At 38.9% G+C, this 24,702-nt stretch overlaps 1 protein-coding gene across 10 annotated transcripts in view; it reads right to left on the reverse strand.

The window, feature by feature from the left end:
- The window catches only part of SOX6 (SRY-box transcription factor 6), a 515,133-nt gene that overhangs the window by 197,466 nt on the left and 292,965 nt on the right, over positions 1-24,702 (reverse strand). For all 10 annotated transcript variants that reach the window (XM_074997727.1, XM_074997726.1, XM_074997718.1 and 7 more), the window contains one exon: positions 1,242-1,414. In XM_074997727.1, coding sequence (XP_074853828.1) covers positions 1,242-1,414 — 173 coding nt within the window. The remainder of the gene's footprint in view (positions 1-1,241; positions 1,415-24,702) is intronic.

Consider the following 24,702-nt stretch of genomic DNA (forward strand, 5'->3'; position numbering starts at 1 on the left):
AATGGTGAGGCCTTTGTTTAGCTTGTGCATGGGCAGGGGCTAATTTGGTAAGGATTGAGATTGCTGGTGTACAGATCACTGCATCTCTAAGTGCAATATGATAGCATTTGAATATTCATTTCCTAAAGGAAACCAACCAACCACCACTATACATCTAATATTGATGGTTCCTCCTAAATGGTGTACCGCTGTAATTGAAAATGCACAGAAAACACCACAGTGCAATTATCCTAACATAGGCTATACGTATAGGCTCGACACAGTGAAGTATGATACATAAGCACCATGTGGCTCAAATTTTGAATTTTATTTGCCAATGGTTGAGCTACATGCTCGCTTCATTGAGCATGACAACCTAGTTTTAAGTGTCATTTAATTTTCATTTTGAAATATAATTACAAAGTGTTCACTGTAAGATATCACTCGTCTACAAATGTGTCAAGATTAATTTGTGCTAGCTTATTCACAAGTGTCAATAGTTAATTACTGTGTCATCTCTGGATGGCTAAATGACATTCTAACTTCTGATTTTTTACAGTGTTCCTTTATGTTATTTTCCATTAAGGGATGAGTCTATATTCCTACATGTGGGCAAATATTCAAGCACATAAAATACCAAACGTCACAACGCATTAAAATCAACAGAGCATATATTGCTCTATATAACCTATAAAATACATTTAACTGAAAAGATAATTCTAGTAATAATGTCAGATTCCTAAAAACTGCACATTAATTTGGATCTGTCTGCTCTAATGCCTAGGGGATTAGTATGTGGGATCATTGTTAGATTTTTATATTACAGAACAATGCTAGCTCTTTTGAACAACTATGTTTCTTAAAAAAATATTTACTTTCTTTTCAATGTAGATATTTTGGTTTCTCAACTAAGTACACTTTTTCTTTGATTGTTTAGTTGTCTGACAGATAAAGAGTTAAAAAATTATGATTGTGGGGCTCACCAATAACTTGCTTCCCTTCATCACACAAGTAGCAAGAAATCAAACTAAGAGCAATTGTAGGAAATAAATGCATTGAAATTCCAAACACTACTTTTTCTCAGTCTCCTATAATATTTTCCCATTTTGAAAACACAAACAATTCATTAAGGAATTGATACAAAGGAATATAAGCTCTCTTAACAAAACCTATGAAAGGAAACACAAAGGAAAACAGTGTTTATTATGAGTTTCTAATGTTCTGCAAGAAATATTTTCACAGATTTCTTTTTGGAGCCTCACCTGTTCTTGCTGTTGGCGAGCAAGGTCCATTTGCTGTCGCTGTTTTTCAATTTGTGAGGCTGCCAGCTTTTTCTGTTCATCATGGGCAGCCAGGAGCTGCTCCCGTAAACTGATCAGCTGGGTGATCATGGTAGAGAGCTGTCGCTCTTTTTCTGCCAGGCTTTCTGGCGTACCTAAATTAAGAGGAAAGACATATTGTGAATATCAGATAAACAATGGTTATTGAACAACAGTCACAAAGAAATTGGATTAAGTACCAAAAGTGCCCTTTCTATGTGGCAACTTGGACATGTATTTTACTGGAAATCCCCTAAAAGATCCCAGCATGCAGCTTAAGTCAAGTAGTAGGAGACATCACAACTATTGTGGAAGCAGAAGAGCAATTGAGAGTGACTATTTTTTTTTCTGACAACATTAATTAATGCTGTACTCTGTAAGATCAAATCTCTCTTTCCTGTCCATCTGAACCTTCTCAGCATAATGACTACTTCATGTTCTACCAAATTCACATTTTGATTAATATAATTTTCCCTCAGTTACACATTCTTAAAAAAAACAAACTCAGCAACAAGATTATATTCATTGGGGACAGCACTTTAATGTTGTGTTGGTCATTTTTTAAAGAAGGTTTTCACCCATATATAGTCTGCACACTACAGCATGTGAATCATTTAGGTCTTTCATCGTCACTGAGAAATCACGGCAAAGGTAAACCTTTGTTATGGAACAAGCATGCAAGACAAACTGCACTTGTAGCCATTGAGAACTGGTTCAGCCTTAGAAAACGTAATTTTAAAAATTGTCATTTAACTTCCAAAGTTTATTCAGTAGAGAGTGTTTGACTAACATGGAACAATGGAACATTCTTTCTGCTAATAGTAATTATCAGTCTGTTTATGGGTAGACTGCACAGTTCTCCCAATAAACTCATGGCTCCTTTGTGAATCAAACCAAAAATATGGTAAACGTGAACATATATGGCACAAATAATAATCTCAACCTACCGTACATGAATCACACACGTTTCCTTCCTATGTGAGCATCTCCTGCCCAGAGTTCTATAATGGACTAGTACAGAGCACAGGGAAAGTAAATTGGGAAAGCAATACAGCTATTTTCTCCTGGGAAGAAAGCTCCAGCTGTACTTTGAGGAAGTGAGTCTTGCCAGGACCATAGAAGAATCAAGGAGTGAGGTGCAAGCCAACCAACTAATGATCCAAGTGAGGCCGCTGGATGCTCCAACAACATATAAGGTAAGATGAGAGGGTTAAGGGCATCCCTCCCTCCCATTGACTCACAGAAGAAAGCTACAAGAAAAGAGAAGCCTGAAGGCATTTTGAGGACAGAGAAGAGACTTCTGGGAAAGGGGGTCAAGTAAACAATGGAGAAGTTGGCATCAGAGTTCTGACCCCACATGCCTCTTTAGAGGAGGATGGAAGTCCTCCAGGCAAGAAGAGGTTGCCAGCTTTCAGTAGCTTCTTCTTCTGTATGGATGGGGAAACAGATAGGATTCTATGGAGCAAGACTGAGACTCCCATAGACTCTATTAATTATTCCATTTTTGCATTAATGTTCTTTTTAAACACGTAGACAGTTTTATTTTCAAAACTGGTCACTAGTTTGCCACACTGATGAATAAAGGATAAAAACCTGAAGCAGCCAAGATGAGTGAAAGTACTCCAGAAATCTTTAATCTGTATATGTTGCATGATTGGTGTTTTCTCTCATAAATATTAAGTATATTTGGAAGAAATATTATTTCATTTTTGTGTATTCTTAAATGTTATTGTGGAAACAGTACTGTAAGGATTTTTCAAAAGAATGATTAAAAATGTAATAACATTTTCATTTAAAGTATTCCAAAAATGTGGCCTTCATCTGTTTATTTGGCTACAAAGAGTAAACAATTACTGCACATATTATATCATTCTTGCTCATCAGAGCAAAACTTCAGGGTAAAAGGGTAACTGTTTTTTAAGTGCATTTCTTGACTGCAACTAATATTTATATTTTAAAATAAAAATGTTTGAGACTTTTTAATTATACCTTTTAAATAATAGACAATATTTTAAATAATGATTTTGCAGAACATTTAAATACACTGCAACTGCTTAATGCTTCAACAGCTTATGATGCTAAACTAAAAAACTAAAAGGAAGAGTCATACTTTGCAGCTCAGCTCAGAATTGCTATGATGCAGGCCCCTGGGAAGTCAGGATATGGTATTAATTTTTCATGTTTTAGTGAAAATTTTAGAGATTGTTGGAAAAGTTCTTAGTAACTAACTGTGTCACTAGTACATTAAGAGAAGTACTATTTTTAAAATGCTGTAGGCACTTGGGAGCCTGAGTTTGGGTTCTAAACAGAGCTGGACAAAATTTTTCACCTCAAAAATACACTAAGAACAGCCCTGGAAAAACCCAGTTACATAGCCACTGATCTACTCCTCTACCAATCCAGAAAGCCCATGGGGAGCAACTTTCTAACAGAGATGATATTCATACCTGTTCACTGCCGCCACCTGGGGAAACCGTAGTTTGAGAATTCCACACCTGTCAAGCAGCTTCCGAAATTAAAGTCTAATTCTTGATCTTGGTGTTGTAAAATATTTTACACACCCAAGGCAGGTGTTAATCTTCCACTTTGTGGCCATATTATTCCATATGTTTGTATTTATGTCATAATATGGGTACAAAGCCAGCACACAAAACACCTGCTAAAGCTGTGATATTTGCCCGTTCTGTTATAGTTAGATAGAATTCTTGCTAGCACCTAATAGATCTCCTTTCCAATTAATTTAGGGTGTCAAGCAGAAGTTACAATTTCCCATTCTGTAAACAGCAATGGTAATTGTTTGAGAAGATAACCACATCTAAAATAACTAACTCCATTAAATAATTGACACACACACACCAGTAATTAATTCTTATTCTCTCCCATGCAACTCAGGGCCACAAATGAGATAGCACTGATAACCCTAAATCGTGCTCTTTGAAAATAATGAAACTCCTCTGAAAGTGCATTGCAACCTAGTTGTACATTACATATGGCCAGAAAGAATAAAAGATGACCGAATGTTGGGGATTTTTATGGTATAATTTAATTTTGGAGTGGAAAATCCTACCCATTATTTTACAGTTTAAATACAAATAAAAAACAACTTGCTGGGAATGCAGACCAGGTTGAGCTGATCTAGCTGGGCCAACAGAGATCATCAGTAGCTATGTACCATCGTCATCTGTTTCATATCCACTTATTGCAGTGAGCTACAAGATCCCCAAATCATTACCAGTAAATTAACTCTTGTGCTGACTTATATATGTATAGCTATCCATACAAAGCATTTACCACGAAGACAGAACAAAAAAACTTCATTTAAAAGACATCAACATACACTAAATATGCCTGGTTTCATAAAACACTGTAGTTTACATGTGTAGCTTTCTCTTGCTGCTCTAAAATGCATCTATTCTCTAATTCCAAAGAAAGCGCTGCATTTTTTTTCCATGGGGCTTTCCTTATCCCCAAAACACATCTGTCTTGAGTTTCTCTCAGATTTGTCAGGTGGATCAGTGCTCCCCAGGGCCTGCTCCATCTGAAGTATTTTAATTTGACTAAACACCTGATTTATTTTATCTCTCCGATGAGAAAGGCAGTTTGTCTTAATAGAGCCTGTCAGCCCACAGTCCCATTCACAGCAATTTACAGGCAGCCAGGGACGCTGGAAGAGAAGAGTGCTGTGATTCTGTATTTTATCCTCCTCCAGAAAGCACCTAAAAGCAGCTATTCACTGCTACTGCATGTGGCATTTTAGAACTGAATTAGCTTTTTATTCAAGTAACTACACTTGTTGTGAATAGCTTATCTGTAAAATTGCTACATTCACTACTGATTTTATTAACCTTTGGCTCTATCACAAAGTGGTCTTCAGTTAAAAAAGACCTTTAAAATTGACACACTTTTCTTTGGTCCCTTTATTTCAGTGACTTCAGATTTACTGAATTTGATCCCTTGACTCCATTACCGGTTGTATTTAAAATTTCAAAGCTCAATGGGAAGTCAGTAGTATTTAAGGATTTTTTTAAATGTAAACATAACTGCAATATCTCTTATCTAAAGTTTAGAATAAACAATAGATTATTCTTCATGGTACGTCACAGTATCTACCCTTCCTTGGTGTCTATACTTTTAATAAACTAAATAAATAATAGTGGTTCATCAATTTCATTCTCCATTGTTCATTGACTTAACAGTGACTCGTATTTTGCTTTAAGAGTACATTGAGCTAAAGTAGTCGAATTCAACTGAACCAACACATCAAAGGAAAATTTGAGGAATTTTGGTCATAGGTCAATTGAACAAAGAGTAATAAAATAAAATAGCTATAAATCCACTCCAAAGAGACCAAGTAAATTTTACTTGTCAGGTAAGATTGACTTTATGGTGTATTCTCCTTGTGGCGAAGTTCTGTCTTTTAAGTTGTTTATAAAGCTCCATGTGTATTTCTGATGCTATTACAATTATAATTTCTCACATTTTACATTCAAATGCTTTACTCAAATGTGCATAATGATATGCTGTAGTTCCATCTGGTAGACAGTATAGCAAACAGACAGTACTCTGGACTGGGACTCAGGAGACCTGGTAAGCTGGGTCACCTTGACCAAGCCATTTAATATCCCTCTTCCCCACTTTCTCCACTCATAAAAGGTGTATAATAATATTGTCTTCCCTTGTAGAGCACTCGAAGAGCTACGCATGAAAGGTGTGGCATAAAAGCTAAATAGTTTACTATTATCTGTCCAGATTTCTTTAAAATGTTTGGAAAGTGATTAAAGACCCCATGTCCTGAAGCTGTAGGTACAGAGTCTGTTGTTTTGCAGTTTGTGAAAAGAAATTTGCTCCACTACTTAACGAGCACTTGTCCCGCCCCTAACATTGATTAGTTTTTTTTACTAGAGTATCCACATGCCTATGACTCATTGGGATCTGGTCCCTTACGGCATGTCTTCATCTAGAGACATAATCATATAGTGACAGCTCTGGGGAAACAGAGAAAACAAACAAGCACAAGAAATACAAGAGTTTTAGAACTACTGTGTGTAATTTCAAACTCTGCTCTTTTGTACTCAACAGAAAAGGGATTGCACTCTTACAAACTACAGAAAAGACAATAATAAACACAGAATAAAAAACCAGGCCTAGTAATTAAAACAGAAAGATCTTTTCTACTGGCATTCATTTGGATCAGGCCCCAGAAACAGGAGAAAGCAGGCAGGAATCAAAGTTTATAATTCTCACCCTGACATGAAATTACAGAGCTCTTGAACAAGTCTGCCTCAGTTTCCCTAACCTGTAAATTGGCACAACAAAGTAGTTTTGTTCTATCTACAAAGTGCTTTGAGATGTTAGGATCAAAGTCTCTATGTAGTTGCAAAGTATTATCACTTCTCTTCAACTCTGTGATTAACATAGAGCCTTCTAAATACCATTCCCTTTCACTCTGTATCTTAACAAACTTTTGTTTCATGCATCTGAACAAAACAAGAAAGCTAAGTTACAATTTCTTATGTTCCCTCTCTGTTTAGTGTTTCAAATAACCAGACTGTGTATTTTAATAAGATCAACAGAACTCAAGAGAAGAAAAGTGAAGAGTGGACACTGCTAGCAGCTACAAAAAGGCTTAAAAACACTTAACTGCAATTCCAAAGCATCATCAACAAAAGCAATTCAACCAAGAATCAAAAATGATTTTGAATCTAATTAAACAATTTCCACCTTTGAAAAAAGGATGAACCAATTCCCCTAAAGTTCTAAGTTTTTACCAGCTATTGTCTGAATAGGAAAAGAATACAATGCCAGACATAAAAAGAAAGTATATTCATTCTGACCTGCTGGAAGTAACCTGGTTAAAGTATTCCGTCTAACCCCACTGACTGCAACACACATCAGATAGGCTGTGATGTCTCTGCTTCACAGGCTCTATCCAGCAGTTAGCATTTACCCTCTTTTTTGACTGTCTCACGTTTTAAATGCCACAAAGTAGGGCAGCAGAAGTCAACAAAAATAAACAGGAAAAACAGAAGAAGAACAATCTAATGGAAAGGCTTTTGAGATAAAAGTCAGCTCGTGGTGGCTGCCTCACTAAGCCCTCTTCCTAGCCCTAGCATCTCATTTCAGTTCCAACTCCAAGAGCATTTTAAAAGGCTTTCCACTCTAAAGGGCCCCAAGTGCATCATAAAGATAAAAGATTTCAGTACAAAACAACCACAAAGACCTCTATTATTTTATCAGTCTTTGATTACAACAGCCAAACAAATATGACTAAGTTCTAAAAGATTCTATATACATAAACACATACACACACAGAGAATACTGAAATGTCTATTTCATGATCCATTAGTGATTGTAGATGCTCCCATATGCCACTATCCAGGCCTCAGTCAATACAAAGTTTCATAAATGTTGCAATTGTGCTTTGCACCATTCAAATGCAGAAAGCAACACAGCCAATGTTTCTAATGTGAAAATCACGCCGGCTAGCTTCTTTACTGACGGTGTGACCTCCCTCCAGCTCTCAGATGAAATCATCTGACAAAGCAGGTCTTTACCCACAAAAGCTTATGCTCCAAAATATCTGTTACTCTACAAGGTGCCACAGCACTTATTGTTTTTGAAGATACAGACTAACACGGCTACCTCTCTGATACAATTCCTAATGTAATGTAACAGTAAAATACAATAAAATCCTATGCATATAAACAAGACTGGAAGATGTAGGCAGCAATTTGTGAAATCATAATTTCATGTACATTCTGTCAGATTCACACAGATTATCTCCAAAAAGAGGCTTAAGGAAGGTCAGCTCATGATGTGGTGCAAAATACTTCCCTGATGATATGCAGCATTCTGCTGTGCTCCTAAATGTGCTTAAACTAGACGCCTGGCACCTTTTAGATATTGGTGCACCAAGGGCAGTGTGGTTTGGAGAAAGAGAGTGTATCAGCACAATATATAACTCAGTAATAACTTGTAGTCTGAGTATTATTTTAAGGGATAGATTATGAGTTGCTTAAAATATTTTTGCACTGCCATACTGTCCTAGGCTGATTATCTCTATTACACAGAGCAGTACTGGAGGACAAGCAGTCTCCAGAGCTATTATGACCCACCCTTCCATCTACACACATGCACGTAGCTGGGGAGTGGACAGGGAAAGCCTCACAATTAGAGGGCTAGTTGCACGTCTGTCATCTTTCATAAGTACAATGTAGGTTAACCATGCTTACCTAGCTTGTAGTTCTCCTTTCATGAGCATGTGGCTAGTGGGTACAGTGACAAAATATCCTTCTTAAAGCCAAGCACTGTGTGGCTGTATCTACACTACCTCCCTACTTCAAAGGGAGAATCGTTAAGTAGGGTGTTGGGAGTTTATTAAAGAAGTGCTGTGCAGCACTTCATTAAGCAAATTCCCCACCCCCACCCCGCAGCAACTCCGAAGTGTTAAACTCCGAAGTGCTGGCTCGCGTGTAGCTGTGGCTCACCCACCAGTACTTCGAACACCCTACTTACCATCCTCCCTTCAAAGTAAGGAGGTAGTGTAGACAAGCCCTGTATGTTTAAGCGTTTAGAGAGAGAGAGGGAGAGAGGGAATTATTTAAAAAGAGTTTCCATAAATGTTTCTCTTACCTAAAGGCTTACCATCCCCACACAGTAATGTAGGCAGGATTAACTTTTTCAGACCCCCTCTTCCCCACAGGTGCCTGTGTCTCAGTTTGGTTTCTCCAATGACTACCCCCAACTTCCTCCTTCCATCCTCGAGAGTGGTCCTTTGTAAACCTGCTGCATTTGGTGTTTGTGGGCCTTTCTTCTCTTAACTATCAAGTTTTTGCTGAAAAGTGGCTTTTCCTGTGCCACTCTTTTCCTTTCCCATTTGTTTTTTTCTCAGCAGCCCCCTTTTTAAGCTAACCAATATGTTCATACAGTGAACATCCCAATAACCAGGTCAATAGACAGTATTCATCAATTATTACAGAACAGCTCCAAGTACAGGAAAGGAAGTAACCTATACAAAGCATAGGGCCAGGTCACATTATTTTCCCCCACTTGACTCTTTGAGTCACAGATTGGTCCCTGATCTGTTCCTAGGGAAGCAAAACTAAGCACTGCCCCCTGCTTGGGTCTGTAGCAAAGATACAATTCAGCCCTAACATAAAAATGATTTCAGAAAAGTAACTGCTCCTGACCTTAGGGGGACTATGATACCGTTTGTTGCATCCCCAGATAGTAGCCACAAGGGAAATGGCTTAATATTTGTGTTTTTAAATGAATGTCATCTTATAAAGTTCACACCCCCACGCAAAGAAAAGCTAGAACACTGTTTTAGACAATTCTTAGGCACTTGAGCAGTTTCTGGCAATTATACAATCCTACTCCATATGTTACATGATATTTTAAAGAAAACTACAAAGTTTTTCCATAGTGGTCCTCTGAAATTCCAGATCAGAAGCACCTCTTGATATAAACAGACTCCTAGATGTACACTATTGTAAGTGTATATAAGTGAGCATATAAATCTTGTTGCACATATTAATTCATGTACACGCAACCAGTAGGAACATGAGCTGCTGAATTAATTATTCCAACAGTTATACAGAAACAAGTCGAGATTTAGAATTATGAATGACTGGTTTGATGAGGTAAGTGACTTTACAAATGGTTTGTATCTGTGTAGTGGGCTCTGTTTGGAACCTGTGTGTGAAAATAATGTGCCAGCAATGAAGGGAACCACATATGTATCAGACATTCCAACTAAATGTCAGGAACAGATACCTTGTTCTTCCTAAGTTAGAGGAGGAAGAGACAGGAAAGGCCACAGGCAGCAAGTAGCGTGAAAAGTGATTTAAAGACAAACACTGAAAATAGGAGGTCAAAGTGAAAAGAGAAGCATGGAATTCTGACTGGCAGCTCAGAAGAAACACAACACCTGGGACACCGCACTGGTGATCCAGATCAAATGAACAGGATGGTGTTGTAACTGACATAAACATCCTTAAGAATACAGACAAGAATTTGAAAAACAACAGATTTTCACAGCTGAAAACTGATGTACTATGTGAGAAAATCCTGCTCTTGTTACATCTCTTTAAACTCATTACAGTCAATAGGTTTGCACAGGTGTAACATGAGAGCAGAAGTCAGTTATTGCCAACTGCACTATTTCTAGTGACACATATCAGAGAGGTAGCCGAGTTACTTTGTATCTGCAAAAACAACAAGAAGTACCTTGGCACCTTATAGACTAACAGATTCTAGCGAACTGTGCGTTTAGAAGCATGCACACACAAACAAGCACACAGTACAGACAATATTTACATATAGGCTAATAAAGAAAGGCATGCTCAGTGGACTACACTGATCCAAAAACCAAGCTACTAAATGTACAGTATTGCTGGAAATGAAAAAGAATTAATAAACAAGAAATCAATCACACTGGCAAAATTGTCACCTTCATAGAGTTGAAATGAAACAGTAGGAATGAACAAATGATACTCCATGATAATCTGTGGCATAAACAGTCAATTTACATTGACTAGTCTAGAACTTGCAAGATATAAAATAGACTTATTGGGCTCAGTCTTCAGCTGTGTCCAGTAAGCAACGGGTACTAGTGAAGGGAAAGGACACAAGAACAATTTGTGGTTAGCAGCTCCTGGGGCCGATTCTATGCTGTCCCTGTCCCTACCATCGTTTAGAGCAGTTTCATGCTAAACTGACCTAGGCTGGCAATGGTCCCACAGGGCCAGTATGCTGGCCAGGAACTGCCAGAGAGATGCTGGCTTCCTGGCACATTTGAGCCACTGGGACAGTGATAAGGAGTTCTCCCAATATCACTTGTAATTTATACCAGAATGTACAAAAGATTTAGAGGCTTGAGGATAAAAAGAAAAGGCAATCACTCTTATGTTACAACATCACCACGTGCCTCTCTCTGAGGCTGCATCTACACTAGCAGTTTTTTTTCTGGAAAAGCCTGTTGTTTTTCAAAAAACCCATGCATCATATACACACAAAAGCTGTGTCTACACGTGCACGCTACTTCGAAGTAGCGGCACTAACTTCGAAATAGCGCCCGTCGCAGCTACACGCGTCGGGCGCTATTTCGAAGTTAACTTCGACGTTAGGCGGCAAGACGTCGAAGTCGCTAACCTCATGAGGGGATCGGAATAGCACCCTACTTCGACGTTCAACGTCGAAGTAGGGACCGTGTAGACGATCCGCGTCCCGCAACGTCGAAATTGACGGGTCCTCCATGGCGGCCATCAGCTGGGGGGGTTGAGAGATGCTCTCTCTCCAGCCCCTGCGGGGCTCTATGGTCACCGTGGGCAGCAGCCCTTAGCCCAGGGCTTCTGGCTGCTGCTGCGGCAGCTGGGGATCCATGCTGCAGGCACAGGGTCTGCAACCAGTTGTAGGCTCTGTGTATCTTGTGTTGTTTAGTGGAACTGTGTCTGGGAGGGGCCCTTTAAGGGAGCAGCTTGCTGTTGAGTCCGCCCTGTGACCCTGTCTGCAGCTGTGCCTGGCACCCTTATTTCGATGTGTGCTACTTTGGCATGTAGATGTTCCCTCGCAGCGCCTATTTCGATGTGGTGCCGCGCAACGTCGAAGTTGAACATCGACGTTGCCAGCCCTGGAGGACGTGTAGACGTTACTCATCGAAATAGCCTATTTCGATGTTGCTACATCGAAATAAGCTATTTCAATGTTGGCTTCACGTGTAGACGTAGCCAAAATGCGCTTTTTCAATCTGAAATCAAAAGAACAAGGCCCTTTTTCTAGTGGTCCTCTTAATCTCCCAGATAAAGAAGAGCACCTTTTTCCAAAAGATTATTTTGAAAAAAAGTCATGTGTAGACACTCTTCAGATCCTTATTTTGAAAGAGCCCAGGCTGTGTGGATGCTTTCTATCAAAAGAGCAGACTGATCTTTCAATCTGCTTTTTGTATGTGGACGCGCTATTTTGAAATAAGATCTTCCAGGAGAAATCTTCTGGAAGACCATCTTTTGAAACTTCACTGTAGTGTAGATGCAGCCCAAGAGAAAGGAAGTTTCATTTGGAGAATACGGGGCATTGAATATATAGCGTGGACTGGACTGCATCTTTGAGGGTCCTGTCTTTTATTCAGAAGTTCAAAACCCAGGATCAGTAAAGAGGTGGCTGAAGGAGCAAAAATATCCCTTCTGACATTGGTCAAGCTTCTAACAACCACATTACTAATACTTGTGATATCTAACCTTTATTGTATTTTTATTTTTTTGCTACTCTGGTATGTTTCTTTGTTATTGTTCTTTTTTTCCTATACTGCTGGTATGTTTTGTTAGAATACAGACTAATGCGGCTACTTCTCTGTTAGTTTAGTAGAACCACTAACCACTTGGTGATGACTTACCTTTCATGTCATTTTGCATTAATGTGGCTCCATTGACTTCAGTGGAAATAATCCTGTTTTATACACCGCTGTAAGATAAGGACTGATTCCCTTGCCCCCATCTTTCTATTACTTGTGTTATGCCAATATAGGATATTAATGTACTGTAAACCCTCGATATACTGGACTAATGGAGGGAGGGGTGTCCGTTAAAACAGAAAGTCCATTATATCCAAAAGTTTACTCTGAGAGCAGAGGCTCCTCTGGCTTGGAGCCACCCATGCTTAGGGGAGAGTGCGGGGGCTCCTCAAGCACCGATCCCAGCCATGGGGATGGGAACCAGTGGGGGCGGCAGCTGCGGCAGCTCTCCCAGCTACAGCCAGGGATCTCATGGCTGTGGTGATCCCAGCCATGTCCAGGGACCCCACAGCTGCAGCAGTCCCAGCACAGCCAGGGACACTGCAGCTGCAGCAATCCCATCCGCGGGAGTGGTGGGGGACCTAGTGGTGGCAGTTGCGATGGCCCTCCCAGACGCAGCCAGGGACTCTGCAGCTGAGGTGATCCCATTTTCTTTGGGGTGAGGATAGTGGACTCCATTATTACTGATATCCAGAAAAATGGGGTCCACTATATCTAGCATTTACTGTTGTCACAGTAGCTCAGATCTGTGTTCCACTTCAGCCAGTGTCCTATCTGTGGCCCTGATTCAATGCCATTGAAATCCGTGAGAAACCTCCCCTTGGCTTCAATGGACTTTGGATCAAGCCTGAAAACAGACAGCAGCAAGTGCTTCAGATATAGTAGAATAAGCCCTCTGTGCATAATTTTGGAATAATTAATGAATGACAACAATTTGCCTAAACAGGAAGTTTCTTCCTAACCTGATCAGTTAGACTGGATCATGAACCGAAGCATTAAGTTTATGCAGCTTATTTAAAAATACATTGTTAAGTGTGAGTCTTCTCATTATCTATTTAAGTATCCTATCATTTTGGGCACCTACTAAACACATACCAGGGGAAATCATTGAAGTTAGTGAGTTCGACAGGTTATACACAATGGTAAGAGGGGTGGGAGCAGGATAGGAGACTCTTCTTCAGGTTTAAACATGTGGCCTTTGAGATTGCTTCAACTTCTCTTTTTTCTTTTATTATGGGAAAAGCTCAGTGGGGTCACCTGTTTTATGTTCTTTTTAACAACTTTTATGTTCCTCAGATATATCCCCCCCCCGACCTGCTTCTTTGAACCAGTTACAAAATCTTTCCAAAATCTCCCTTCTGATGGAAGTATTTTCATTCCTCTAATCACTGTTTTCACATTTCTGGACTCCTATTTCTGCAATACCTTTTTAAGGCATTTTTAATTCATTTTTTCCAGTTGGGGACTTTCTATTAATACATACAAAACGACACTCAAAAACCTAAAAATAAAATAATCCTGCACCAACTGGGTGCTTGTGCATTTGCCTTTGTGTGGAGGGAGTGTATATCGTAGGAGTTCTTATCCATCTCTAATTTCTGTGATTTTAGATGGCAGTAAAACAAGAAGACTTCTTTGTTGTAACCTCTACTTTTAGATGTGCTTCTATCTGTAGGTTTATTTGTTTTATTTTTACATAATGATAAGTGCAACCTTTGAAATGTTGAGAGTCAGAAATATGACAGTCTGGTTTAACTAAGATCTTATCGCCAACATACAAAGATTACCAGTTTGTTGGAGGAAAATATGTAAATGGAGATTTCAAGATTGATTTTGAAATTGCTCCATTTCTTTGATTATTCTTTCATACCTCCATGCAGCTGGATGAAAACATCCTCCTTCCACATTCAACTCTGACTTTTACAAGTGATTTCTGGGTAACACAGTACCCTTTAAAATCAATCTTATGTTTTTAGAATGTAAGCATGATACATCTCCAAGCGATATGTAAAATTTTTCATTCTTTTGCAACTGGTATGCATCGTTAGGGCACAATGACAATGAATGCTGGGTTGGAAGGAAAAACTCCCTAATTAAAATACATATGCACAACCACAGGACTGAGCAGAACATCTATTTTAATAAGGAACTTTGGAAGGTGAACTGTATATCTACATAGACAGATAAAGGTAGAAGAAAAGTGAGTTTAATGCCTTATTTGAAGAATGGAACTCATTTGAATTATTTTAAATTTGTTTTTCTTGCATAACTAATGTCATTGATACTGACTCATGATTTCCTCAGCTGTTGTTTGCCCTGAATAAAACCATTTTATAGAGTTTAACAAGTTTTTGCCACATGTTTTAGTTAGTTGCCTATTCATTATTCATAAGCAATTTTGAGGAAGTTGTGAAAAGTTTTGGTATTATTTTATATCCTTCTCACAGAAAAAGATACCATTATCTTAACTATATACTTTACAAATGGTACTGGAAAGGAAGTTTCAATACCATATTTTCAGACACTAGATCCTTCATCTGTATTAAGCTTATTGATTTGAAAATGTGAGTTGCAGAAAGGAAATCTTTTTTAAATGCCCTTATTGTTTAATTCTGTTATAAAGTTTGATTGGCAAATAATATGACTTCATTTTTTGAAAAAAAAATGTCCATTTCCGTTTCTGTAAATCCACTGAGGATGATGGTCAGAAAGCTGAGGTCTAAAAGTCCACACATCCTTTGTGCATGCACTTGTAGTAAGATGAGCATGCAGTTTATCCAAAAATGTGTCAAGACCTTAGATTTCTGGGAATCAGATTCTAATTCTGTTTCTCAGAGGATGAAATCTGTGCATGTGACAAGGAATTTCCCCTCCTCCCCTTCCCTATATAAGGAGCAAGAAGGCAAAGAGGCCACTCTGTAGCTGCTTCGGGGCTGCAAAACCCTCTGCAGCTGTTACACTACTTCTCTGTGACAGGCCAGCCTTGTGGACTCACACAGTTATTTCAAATTAATTATCCTAGAATCTACACAATGCAACTGCTATTTTGAAATAATATTGAAATAGCGGTTGGCTTATTTGAAATCGGTAAACCCCATTCTACAAGGAATAGCGCCTATTTTGAAAAAGATGCAGTAAAGACATGGAACAGACCCTATTTTGAAATAAGCCACAGTGCATCCAATGGCTCTATTTCAAAACAGACTGTACGGTGAATGTGCAGCACTTCATTGGATCAAATTCTCCCCCACAGCAACTTCGAAGTGTCAAACTCCGAAGAGCCATCAAGCATGCAGCCATGGGCACTTCCTTTTGAAGGAAACCCAACCACATGGCTGCTTTGGCTTCTGGAAATGGCTCTTCTGGAAGCCAGATCATGCAGTAATATGCATTTCCAGAAGCCAAAGCAGCTGTATGGATGGGGTTCCTTCGAAAGGAAACCCCCATTTGAAAGCACCCTTCTTCCTCAAAAAAATTAGGAAGAAGAGTGCTTTCAAAAGGGGAATTTCCTTTTGAAAGAACCCATCCACACGGCTGCTCTGGCTTCCGGAAATGGCTCTTCCAGAAGCCAGATCACATGGGGATATGCCAATGAGGCATGAGATATTTAAATCAATGCCTCATTTGCATTTCTGATCGTCCACATTTGCATGCCCCTTCCAAAAGGGAGGGGCCATGTAGATGCACCTAAAGACATCAGCTAGATCCACCATGCTTCTCTTTATTTCAAAACAATTCCTTTGCATGGGGAATAGGAATGCTTCAGACATGTTGCCCTACTGCCCAAAACCTTAACAGAACTGTAGTACTTCTAAGGCATCTAAGATCCATGGTACACGCCGGGTAAAGGATAGCAGTTGTTCCCATGACATTTATTGCTGGTTTCCAATGTCTTACAGTCACATTTTATTTCCATGTTAAATAAGGTACTTCTCATATTTCTAATTAGCAATTATTAGCTGTACCACTCACAGATGTCTAAATATAAATAGAGTGAATATTAGATACTACTGCAAGATTTATATACTTTAAATATAAATTTTAATTTTTATCTTAATTGCATGTTCATCTTTCATGTCTTACAAATACAAACAAGTATATCAATGAAAAACTTATATTTGCCTCTGAAGATTTTTATTGCCTCTGGTTATAAGTAATGAAGAGACGAAGTTTACTGCAAAGCAAGGATATTAATATACCCTGTTCATCAAAAAAAAACCCACCACCATAAAAAGGAAACTTCCTACTTTATTTTAGAGGAGACAATATAGTCAAAAGCCTTTGATATGTACAGGAAGACAACAGTATGTACAAAGTTAGAAGACACGATATTTAGGACTATATCCAAAGCCAAGTGAAATCAAGTGAAGGACTTTCATTGGCTTCAGTGGACTGTAAATCAGGCCCATGGATAGCAAGCAATGAACATTAGTAGCCACACATGGTGGTCAAACAAAGAAGGCTTTCTACCTGTGAACCTCTAGGTATGTCTAATTCTTATTCAAAGTTGAAATCTTATAGTTTAAAACATTTCTAATCTGCTAAATGTAATATGCTGTTCTATAAAACTGTCTCAGCAAAGCAAATTATCACTACAAAAATGGAATAATATAAAGTCTTCTGCAATTGTCAGAATCTCAGTGTATGAATGAATTTAAAGCTGCTTGTGCCTATCCCCAAGTTTTATAAATCACTGAGGAACTTTCAACCCTCAAATATGAATGCACCTCAAATCAAACCAGAATTCCTATGAAATACTGCAGATTATTGAAACCCTAGTTTCTAACTGTGTAGACAAACTCCCAAATCATGTTAGCCAGTGCAACAAAGAGATGGCCCATATTTACCAATCAAAGTTCCACCCATGTTCTAACAGTACTGCATCCTGGTCAAATTATATACCAAACCACAGGCAGGGGTACCTTTGAGCTTAAGTTTTTAAGAAAAAGCTAAAAGATAGAATAGGAATTTTAAAAATTCCCATGGCATTTCAAAGGGGCCTCGTGTAGTTGCTCCCATCTTACTCCCAGCTCTCCCTCCCCACCACCGCCATCAGAGGGCCTGTTTAGTACAGTTGGAAGTAAATCTGCATGACACACAATCTTCTTGAAAGTTACACTGAGTGTAATTGGGAAGGTGAAACATCAAGCTTTCTTTTTCCACAAATCAGTCATAAAGTGGATTGGCCTTAAAGAAGTGTTTTGTACTTTCACAATGTGCTTTACAGCCATCTTTCTCTCTGAGTGTTAGTAGCATGCTGAACTCAAAGTTTAGTTTAGCAATTCTCAGTAAAACTTTCAAAAGTATCTAAGCGTCTTAGACACCTGCGTCCCATTATCCGAAGTGACTAAGGCACCGGTGAGATTTACTCTCCCTTGGTTTCAGGGGTTTTCTTCTCAAGCCATTAGGCAATAACACAGGCCCCGCCTTAGAGCAAGGTGAGCAAGGTGGTAGCCTTGGGCTCCACCCTTTTAGGACCCTGTGCTCCAATTGACTATAGCATCCACCACCCACTTGGGCCCTGCCCACTGGTTGAGCCAGCTCTGTAAAAACACATTCTCCCGTGCATGGATTCTTGAAGTCACTGTTTTCAAGTAATTTATCTTGTTCAACCTAACCTTTCGTACAATTGTTAACATTGTTTCATTAATTTTTTTAATGTTTCTTCTGACTCCTCACTTCCAACAAGTAGTGGCCCTGGGAGCTGAAATTTGTTTGGAGATATGGATGCGTACATTCTCACTGAAGGTAATGATGTTAGCATAAAATAAATTACCAAAGTTTCTTATCGAGTTCAAGAGTCTGACTCTCAGTAGTTTTTACAGCATAATCACTAAATTATTCTAAAATGTCATAATCGCAATGTCAAAGTGCCAAAGCGGGGGGAAAAAGATGGCTGAATGAAGCTGATGTTGAAGATCTGCTGAAAGTTCTGGAACAATTTACTTATCACTTTCCATAGTTTGGCACTAACTATGATAGAGGTATATAAAATCATGAATGGTGTGGAGAAAGTGAATACAGAAAAGTTATTTACTTGTTCCCATAATATAAGAACTAAAGGACCATCAAATGAAATTAATGGGTAGCAGGTTCAAAACTAATAAAAGAAAGTTTTTCTTCACCCAGCGCACAGTCAACCTGTGGAACTCCTTACCAGAGGACACTGTGAAGGCCAGGACTCTAACAGCGTTTAAAAAAGAGCTTGATAAATATTTGGAGGTGAGATCCACAGATGGCTATTAGCAAGGGGTACGGTGACTAGCCTTTTGTCGAAGGCGGGAGACGGAGACAAATCACTTGATTGTTGTCTTCGGTTCACCTCCTCTGGGTCACCTGGCATTGGCTACTGTCGGCAGACAGGATACTGGGCTAGATGGACCTTTGGTCTGACCCAGTATGGCCGTTCTTATGTGGAACTTTCTAGGGCAGCCTCACTAGAGGCAACAAATATGAAATGTGTTCAAAGGTATACAACAATCTCATACATAGGGCTCTCCCATGCATGTTTCAACACACACTTGTGGGGTAGTGTAGAGAAGCTTATACTTCTGCTGCTGCCTAGCCTGTGTAATTAAGTACCCTGTATCTTCAAGATGTTCTGTGCTGGCACCCCACTGATGTTAATAAGTTCCATGTGAATTCAAGAATCCACATAAGCAGAGCAGTTTGCAGAAAACAGTTTCCATACACATACAGCTGGTGCCTTGCATTAACAAAGTTTTAATACCTCAGTTTAAAAAAAAACATATACAGAGAAATTATAAAGCATTATTTCTCATATATTATACAGATTTTGATTAACAAAAAACTTAAGAGAAATGTTGATATTTGATATTAGGTAAGTGTTCATAAGTCATGTTTATTGAGTACTGTAGCTACGTTCCCCATTATTCACCCTATTGCATACCATTTACATCTTAGATATGATTCAGCTAATCCTGAGAATAAAGGAGAGTACTACAAAAACATGTTTCCTTTTGAAATGCGACAAAACAGTTATTAGCTATGCACCAACTGACCTAATGCTCATAAACATCACACATTCATTTTATGAGAAAGGGAAAAACAACATTCAAGAGTTGCCAACAAAAACTGAAATATTAGCTATGTTTAAAAAGCATATATGCTTTTAATGGCAGTTGAGGTCAGTTGCAGTGACTTAGGTAATAACCCCTACATTCAACAATGTGAGGTGCTTGTATCCAAGTATTCTCATTTCCTCTATTGGTCTATCAGGCTGTGAGTGAGTTAACTTAAGAGAAAGATACAAGTTACACCCCTTTTCTGGGATTTTTTTTTCCAAAGCTATTTCTCCCTAATCTTAATCTTAATATCTTTTCTGTACTTTATTCTCCATAAGGTAAGTTAATACAATTTCTATAGAAATTTCTATATGGCAAGTTAGCTCATCTAATGTATTGTATCTAGTATAATTCAAAATATTTCTGGGTATCCATTGAGTATCTGTTTTGTTTTGTTTTTTGTTTTGTTTTGTTTTTTGGAAAATTTATTTTGGCTTCAGAAAATACAGGCTTGTTCTCTGAAAATCAGAATAAAAACATTGCTAATTGATATTATATTTTGTATGTGTGTGCACATTAAAACACACACACACACACACACGTTGAACAATGTACATGTTTCATGCTCTTAGACTAGAAAATCCCCACTGAGACCCACCCAGAGCCAGTCCCTAACACTGATTATTCACTGTTATTTAAACTTTGAATTTGGTACCTATTTGCAAGCAGTCATAACTTAAAGTGCCTTTCCTATGTATTTCTATCTTCAGAAGTGTCAGAAAAAGGCCCTACACCTGAGGATTATTCCTAGATCCTAGAAGTAACAAGCACCACAGCTACAGCTGGAGTCAGTGCAGGTCAGTAGCTGCCAAATCTAAGCTAGCTAGGTACATAGATATAACTGGCCAGGAATTTTCTGGCACAATGTTTTTTTTTAAATGGTGATTTATTAAAATCTAAATATTCTACGGTTTGTCCCATCTCCATTATACACCCTCCAGAGATCCAAAGATTTCCAGGTTTCTGAGGAGCATTCCAGAAGCATACTTTGTTTTGGCAACACAAAAACACTCCTCAAGGCAACATTTTAGTGTTTCCCAAATCAGGCACTGAAGACCCCCAGTTTAACAAAACAAAAAAATATTCTGGAAGTCCTTTTCTGGCCAGCCCTATTTATAGATTTTAAGTCCAAAAAAGATCTCTGCAATCATCTAGCCTAACTCCTTGCATAACCCAGGTCAAAAAATTCACCAAGAAGTTCCTGTATTCAGTCCATAACTTTGGGTTGAGCTACAGTATATCTTTTTGAAAGACATCCATGCACTACTGAGAGTTTTAAACAGTAGTGAACACAATACATATGGAGGTATGTTAGTGCAGTGTTTAGTTATCATCACTGTTAAAATTATTTTTGTCTAAATATGTCCAGCTTCAGCTACCATCTAATAGATCCTGGTACACCTTAAAGAGGCCCTTACTATCTGAAGTAGTCTCCCCATGCAGGTACTACAGACTTCAATCAAGTCATTGCCTAGCCTTCCCTTAGATAAATGAAATACATTGAGCTTCTTTTGTCTCTCACTGGCTGCGTCTACACTAGCCCCAAACTTCGAAATGGCCACGCAAATGGCCATTTCGAAGTTTACTAATGAAGCACTGAAATGCATATTCAGCACTTCATTAGCATGCGGGCGGCCGTGGCACTTCGAAATTGACGAGCCTCGTTGCCGTGCGTCTCGTCCCAACGGGGCTCTTTTTCAAAAGGACCCCGCCTACTTCGAAGTCCCCTTATTCTCATCAGCTCATGGGAATAAGGGGACTTCGAAGTAGGTGGGGTCCTTTCGAAAAGGAGCCCCATCGGGACAAGCCATGTGGCGGCAAGGCTTGTCAATTTCGAAGTGCCGTGGCCGCCCGCATGCTAATGAAGTGCTGAATATGCATTTCAGTGCTTCATTAGTAAACTTCGAAATGGCCATTTGCGTGGCCATTTCGAAGTTTGGGGCTAGTGTAGACGTAGCCACTGTCATGCAGGTTTTCCAGATCTAGAGTCCTTCTTGTAGTACTTTGCCAAGCCTGTTCAATTTGTGAACAGATGGCCCTATTTGGTGTGTAGAACTGACCCATCCTTGCTATTATTTACCTCCCCAGCCATTCTTGTGAAGCTCACTGATTAAAGCATACCAAGTAACCAAACTTTTTCTGATTCAGACCTTCTCTCTCTAATAGTTTTATGTTAATGATTCTACTTCCATCTCATTGTTGCAAGATAATTTCACCCTATCTGACAGGTTGGTAAATAAGAAAAAACACCATTTGACAGATTGGTAAATCTGAGGCACATGGAGATTATGTGATTTTCCTAAGGTCATTCAGCTAGTTGGTGGCAGAGCTGGGAACTGAACCCAAGAAGCCTGTTATAGCCCTCCTCCCCTGCATATCCTGTGTATTAGCCATAAAACCATTCTTCCCCTATTTGTCCCTGCAACGTTCCCTCCCCTCTCTCACTTCCAAGTTCTGCCCTTTAGTTTCTCTTTTTGTTATCACTGTCTTTCTCTTTGCTGCCAGCTTCTCCATCTCATCTTTTACCCCTCATCCTTCTTCCTAAACATAGCAGTCTCCCCTGCAGGCCTTGAATTTCTTTGTAACCAGTCTGGTCCTGTTTCTCAAACTAAACCTGTGTCCTAAAGATGAAATGTGCTGCTGTCCAGGGACTCACAACAATGCAGATCACCTATTCCTGTCTACTATGCTGCCCAAGAGGCACACTGGAACTGGAGGAAAAGCAGCCAGCAAAGCAGGTAGTGGGAAAGGGAGAGGAAGTAAGAGGAAGTACTGATTCCCTGCTCAAAAGCTGAAAATAGTATGTGGGAAACGAAGCCAAAAGGGAAACCTTGTTCACTGCCAGCAGCCCTGCTTATGAGTGACACTTCACTGAGAATGCATGAGAAGGAGTGACAGCAGGGGGCAACTATGTGGCTGTCATTCCAGATGAGTGACCCTTGGTAGGAGTGGGAATTGCTAGAGCGTTTTTTTATTAGACTCTGCAGTTACAGGTAGCCACTCACCACTGGAGACAAAAATAACAGGTGATGGGTCTGATGGTATACATGTGCAAACACAGGGAACCCTAAATTTAGGATATTACATGCAGAGATATTCCCCAATCAGCCTGTGACAGTCGAGGAATCACAATTATGTGTTAGGCAAATGCCTAGCTGCCACGATACTTAGGCAGCAAAGGTAAAGAGAAGCTCTTTCATTACAAGTTGAAAGAAACTCTGGTTCTTAATGGATCTGAAATCCTGTGTTTCATGCAAACCACAGAAGAGCTAGACCCAATTCACTTTCTTTACCTTTCTTAATAAACTTCTTTCTGTGCTCCCTTGATGTTACCAATCAAAACCTTGAAGTCCCTGTAGGCTTTTCCTCTCTTAGAAAAAGTCTGACTGTACAAACCTGTGTTAAAAACCTTTCTGCGTGTTGCACTGTCTTTTGAAATCTGGCAACTTGAGTCCAGGCACTGCATTTTCAGTAGCTGAAGCTGATTTTGCACCATTAGTCAGAATGCATTCCCAGGCCCAGAGAAAATTAAAGTTTCCTCGTAAACAGTTAAATAAACTATAAATCCCCATAAATGAATTTCAAAGTATAGTGAAACGTGCCTATAAATAACCTTCAAACCTCTGAGTTTAGAGCTGTGATCTTTAAGTGCACAAAATGCATATGGCGCAATCTCCAGTACTTCAAAGTCAAAACAAATATAAAAGAAGCATCTTCATGTATAGTAGCATCCTTTAAAAATGTCAGAAATGTCAACCACTGGTATACTGTTCATATTATCCCTAATTAATATAAATTACATTTAATTTCACATCTACTAAAACATACTGCTGCCCAAAATAAGGACTATAATTTTTATCAGCAATTATTATTACTGATGCATCAACATAATTATTTAAATTCAATGTATATAGAAGCAGCATCTATGTAAGCATTTATAGTTTTTTGTTCCCTCTGTGTTCTTTCCCTAATTTTTGTGGCTTGGAATTCTTCCAGATGCTCTCTCTGACTTTGTGGTTTTGCATTTGAGATCCCATCTTCTGATTCATTGCATTCTTTGATTGACAAACAGATTCAGATATGAAAATAAACAGTTACCTGCATGTAATTGGTGTCTGACAGCTGCTCTGTTACACTCTCTATTCGTGGTGAAGGCTTGTTCTCAGTAAACCTACTGTTTCAAATTTTATCCACATCTAGGGTCTCCGAGTCACTGTGTTTACTAAACTACTCAGTAACCGGTGGCATATGGGGGCTCCACACTGTAAGCTGCACTTTAGATTCTGAGGATTTTCTCTCTTCCCCCACTCCCTCACATAAACTGAATTATTTAAAAAAACAACAGTGCGTTTTATATTTCTAAACTGATGTGCCTCCTAATTGAATGCAGAACACTTTCAAACTATTTTCCACTAGAAGCCCACTTTTTTCTGATTTAATATACAGTATAATACCTTCGTTGGTAGATTAAAAATGTTAGGCTAGAAGTAAAACCTATTATTATATGCTTTTTTAGCGGTTTTGTCTTGTATAATTTATGGTGAATTATGTAAAACACACCAAACTGGTTATGCTGCAAGCTGCTACTTGCAGGCTGCAGACAATCACAGTTTCCACTGAGAAATCTGTATAAGAGACTGGGACTTAGTAACTTAAAATTCCTGTGGAAATCAGTACATTTTTAAGTATTGGGCTTGATTATTTAATCAGACAACTTGCATGATGCCCTAGCTAATTCAGAAGGCTGATAATATTTTACTCATAAAACAACAGTGCACCTGTTGCGATGGAAACCTATTCAAAGAAATCTCAATAAGCATGAGAGTTCATTCTCAATACAAGCATGCTAGCCTCTCTTGTTACTGCTAACTATAAGGTAACCCATTTTAAAAAGATGTGGGGGCAGATCTCAGTTTATGTTTGCTGTATAAAAATGCAGCAGCTTTATGATTAAATTCAAATATGTATTACTACATATAACCAGACATTAAACACAGTGCTGGTGACATCTACTTAAAAAAACCTGAGACAA

Source organism: Carettochelys insculpta, chromosome 6 (genome assembly GCF_033958435.1).
Source record: "Carettochelys insculpta isolate YL-2023 chromosome 6, ASM3395843v1, whole genome shotgun sequence".
Lineage (NCBI taxonomy): Eukaryota > Metazoa > Chordata > Testudines > Carettochelyidae > Carettochelys > Carettochelys insculpta.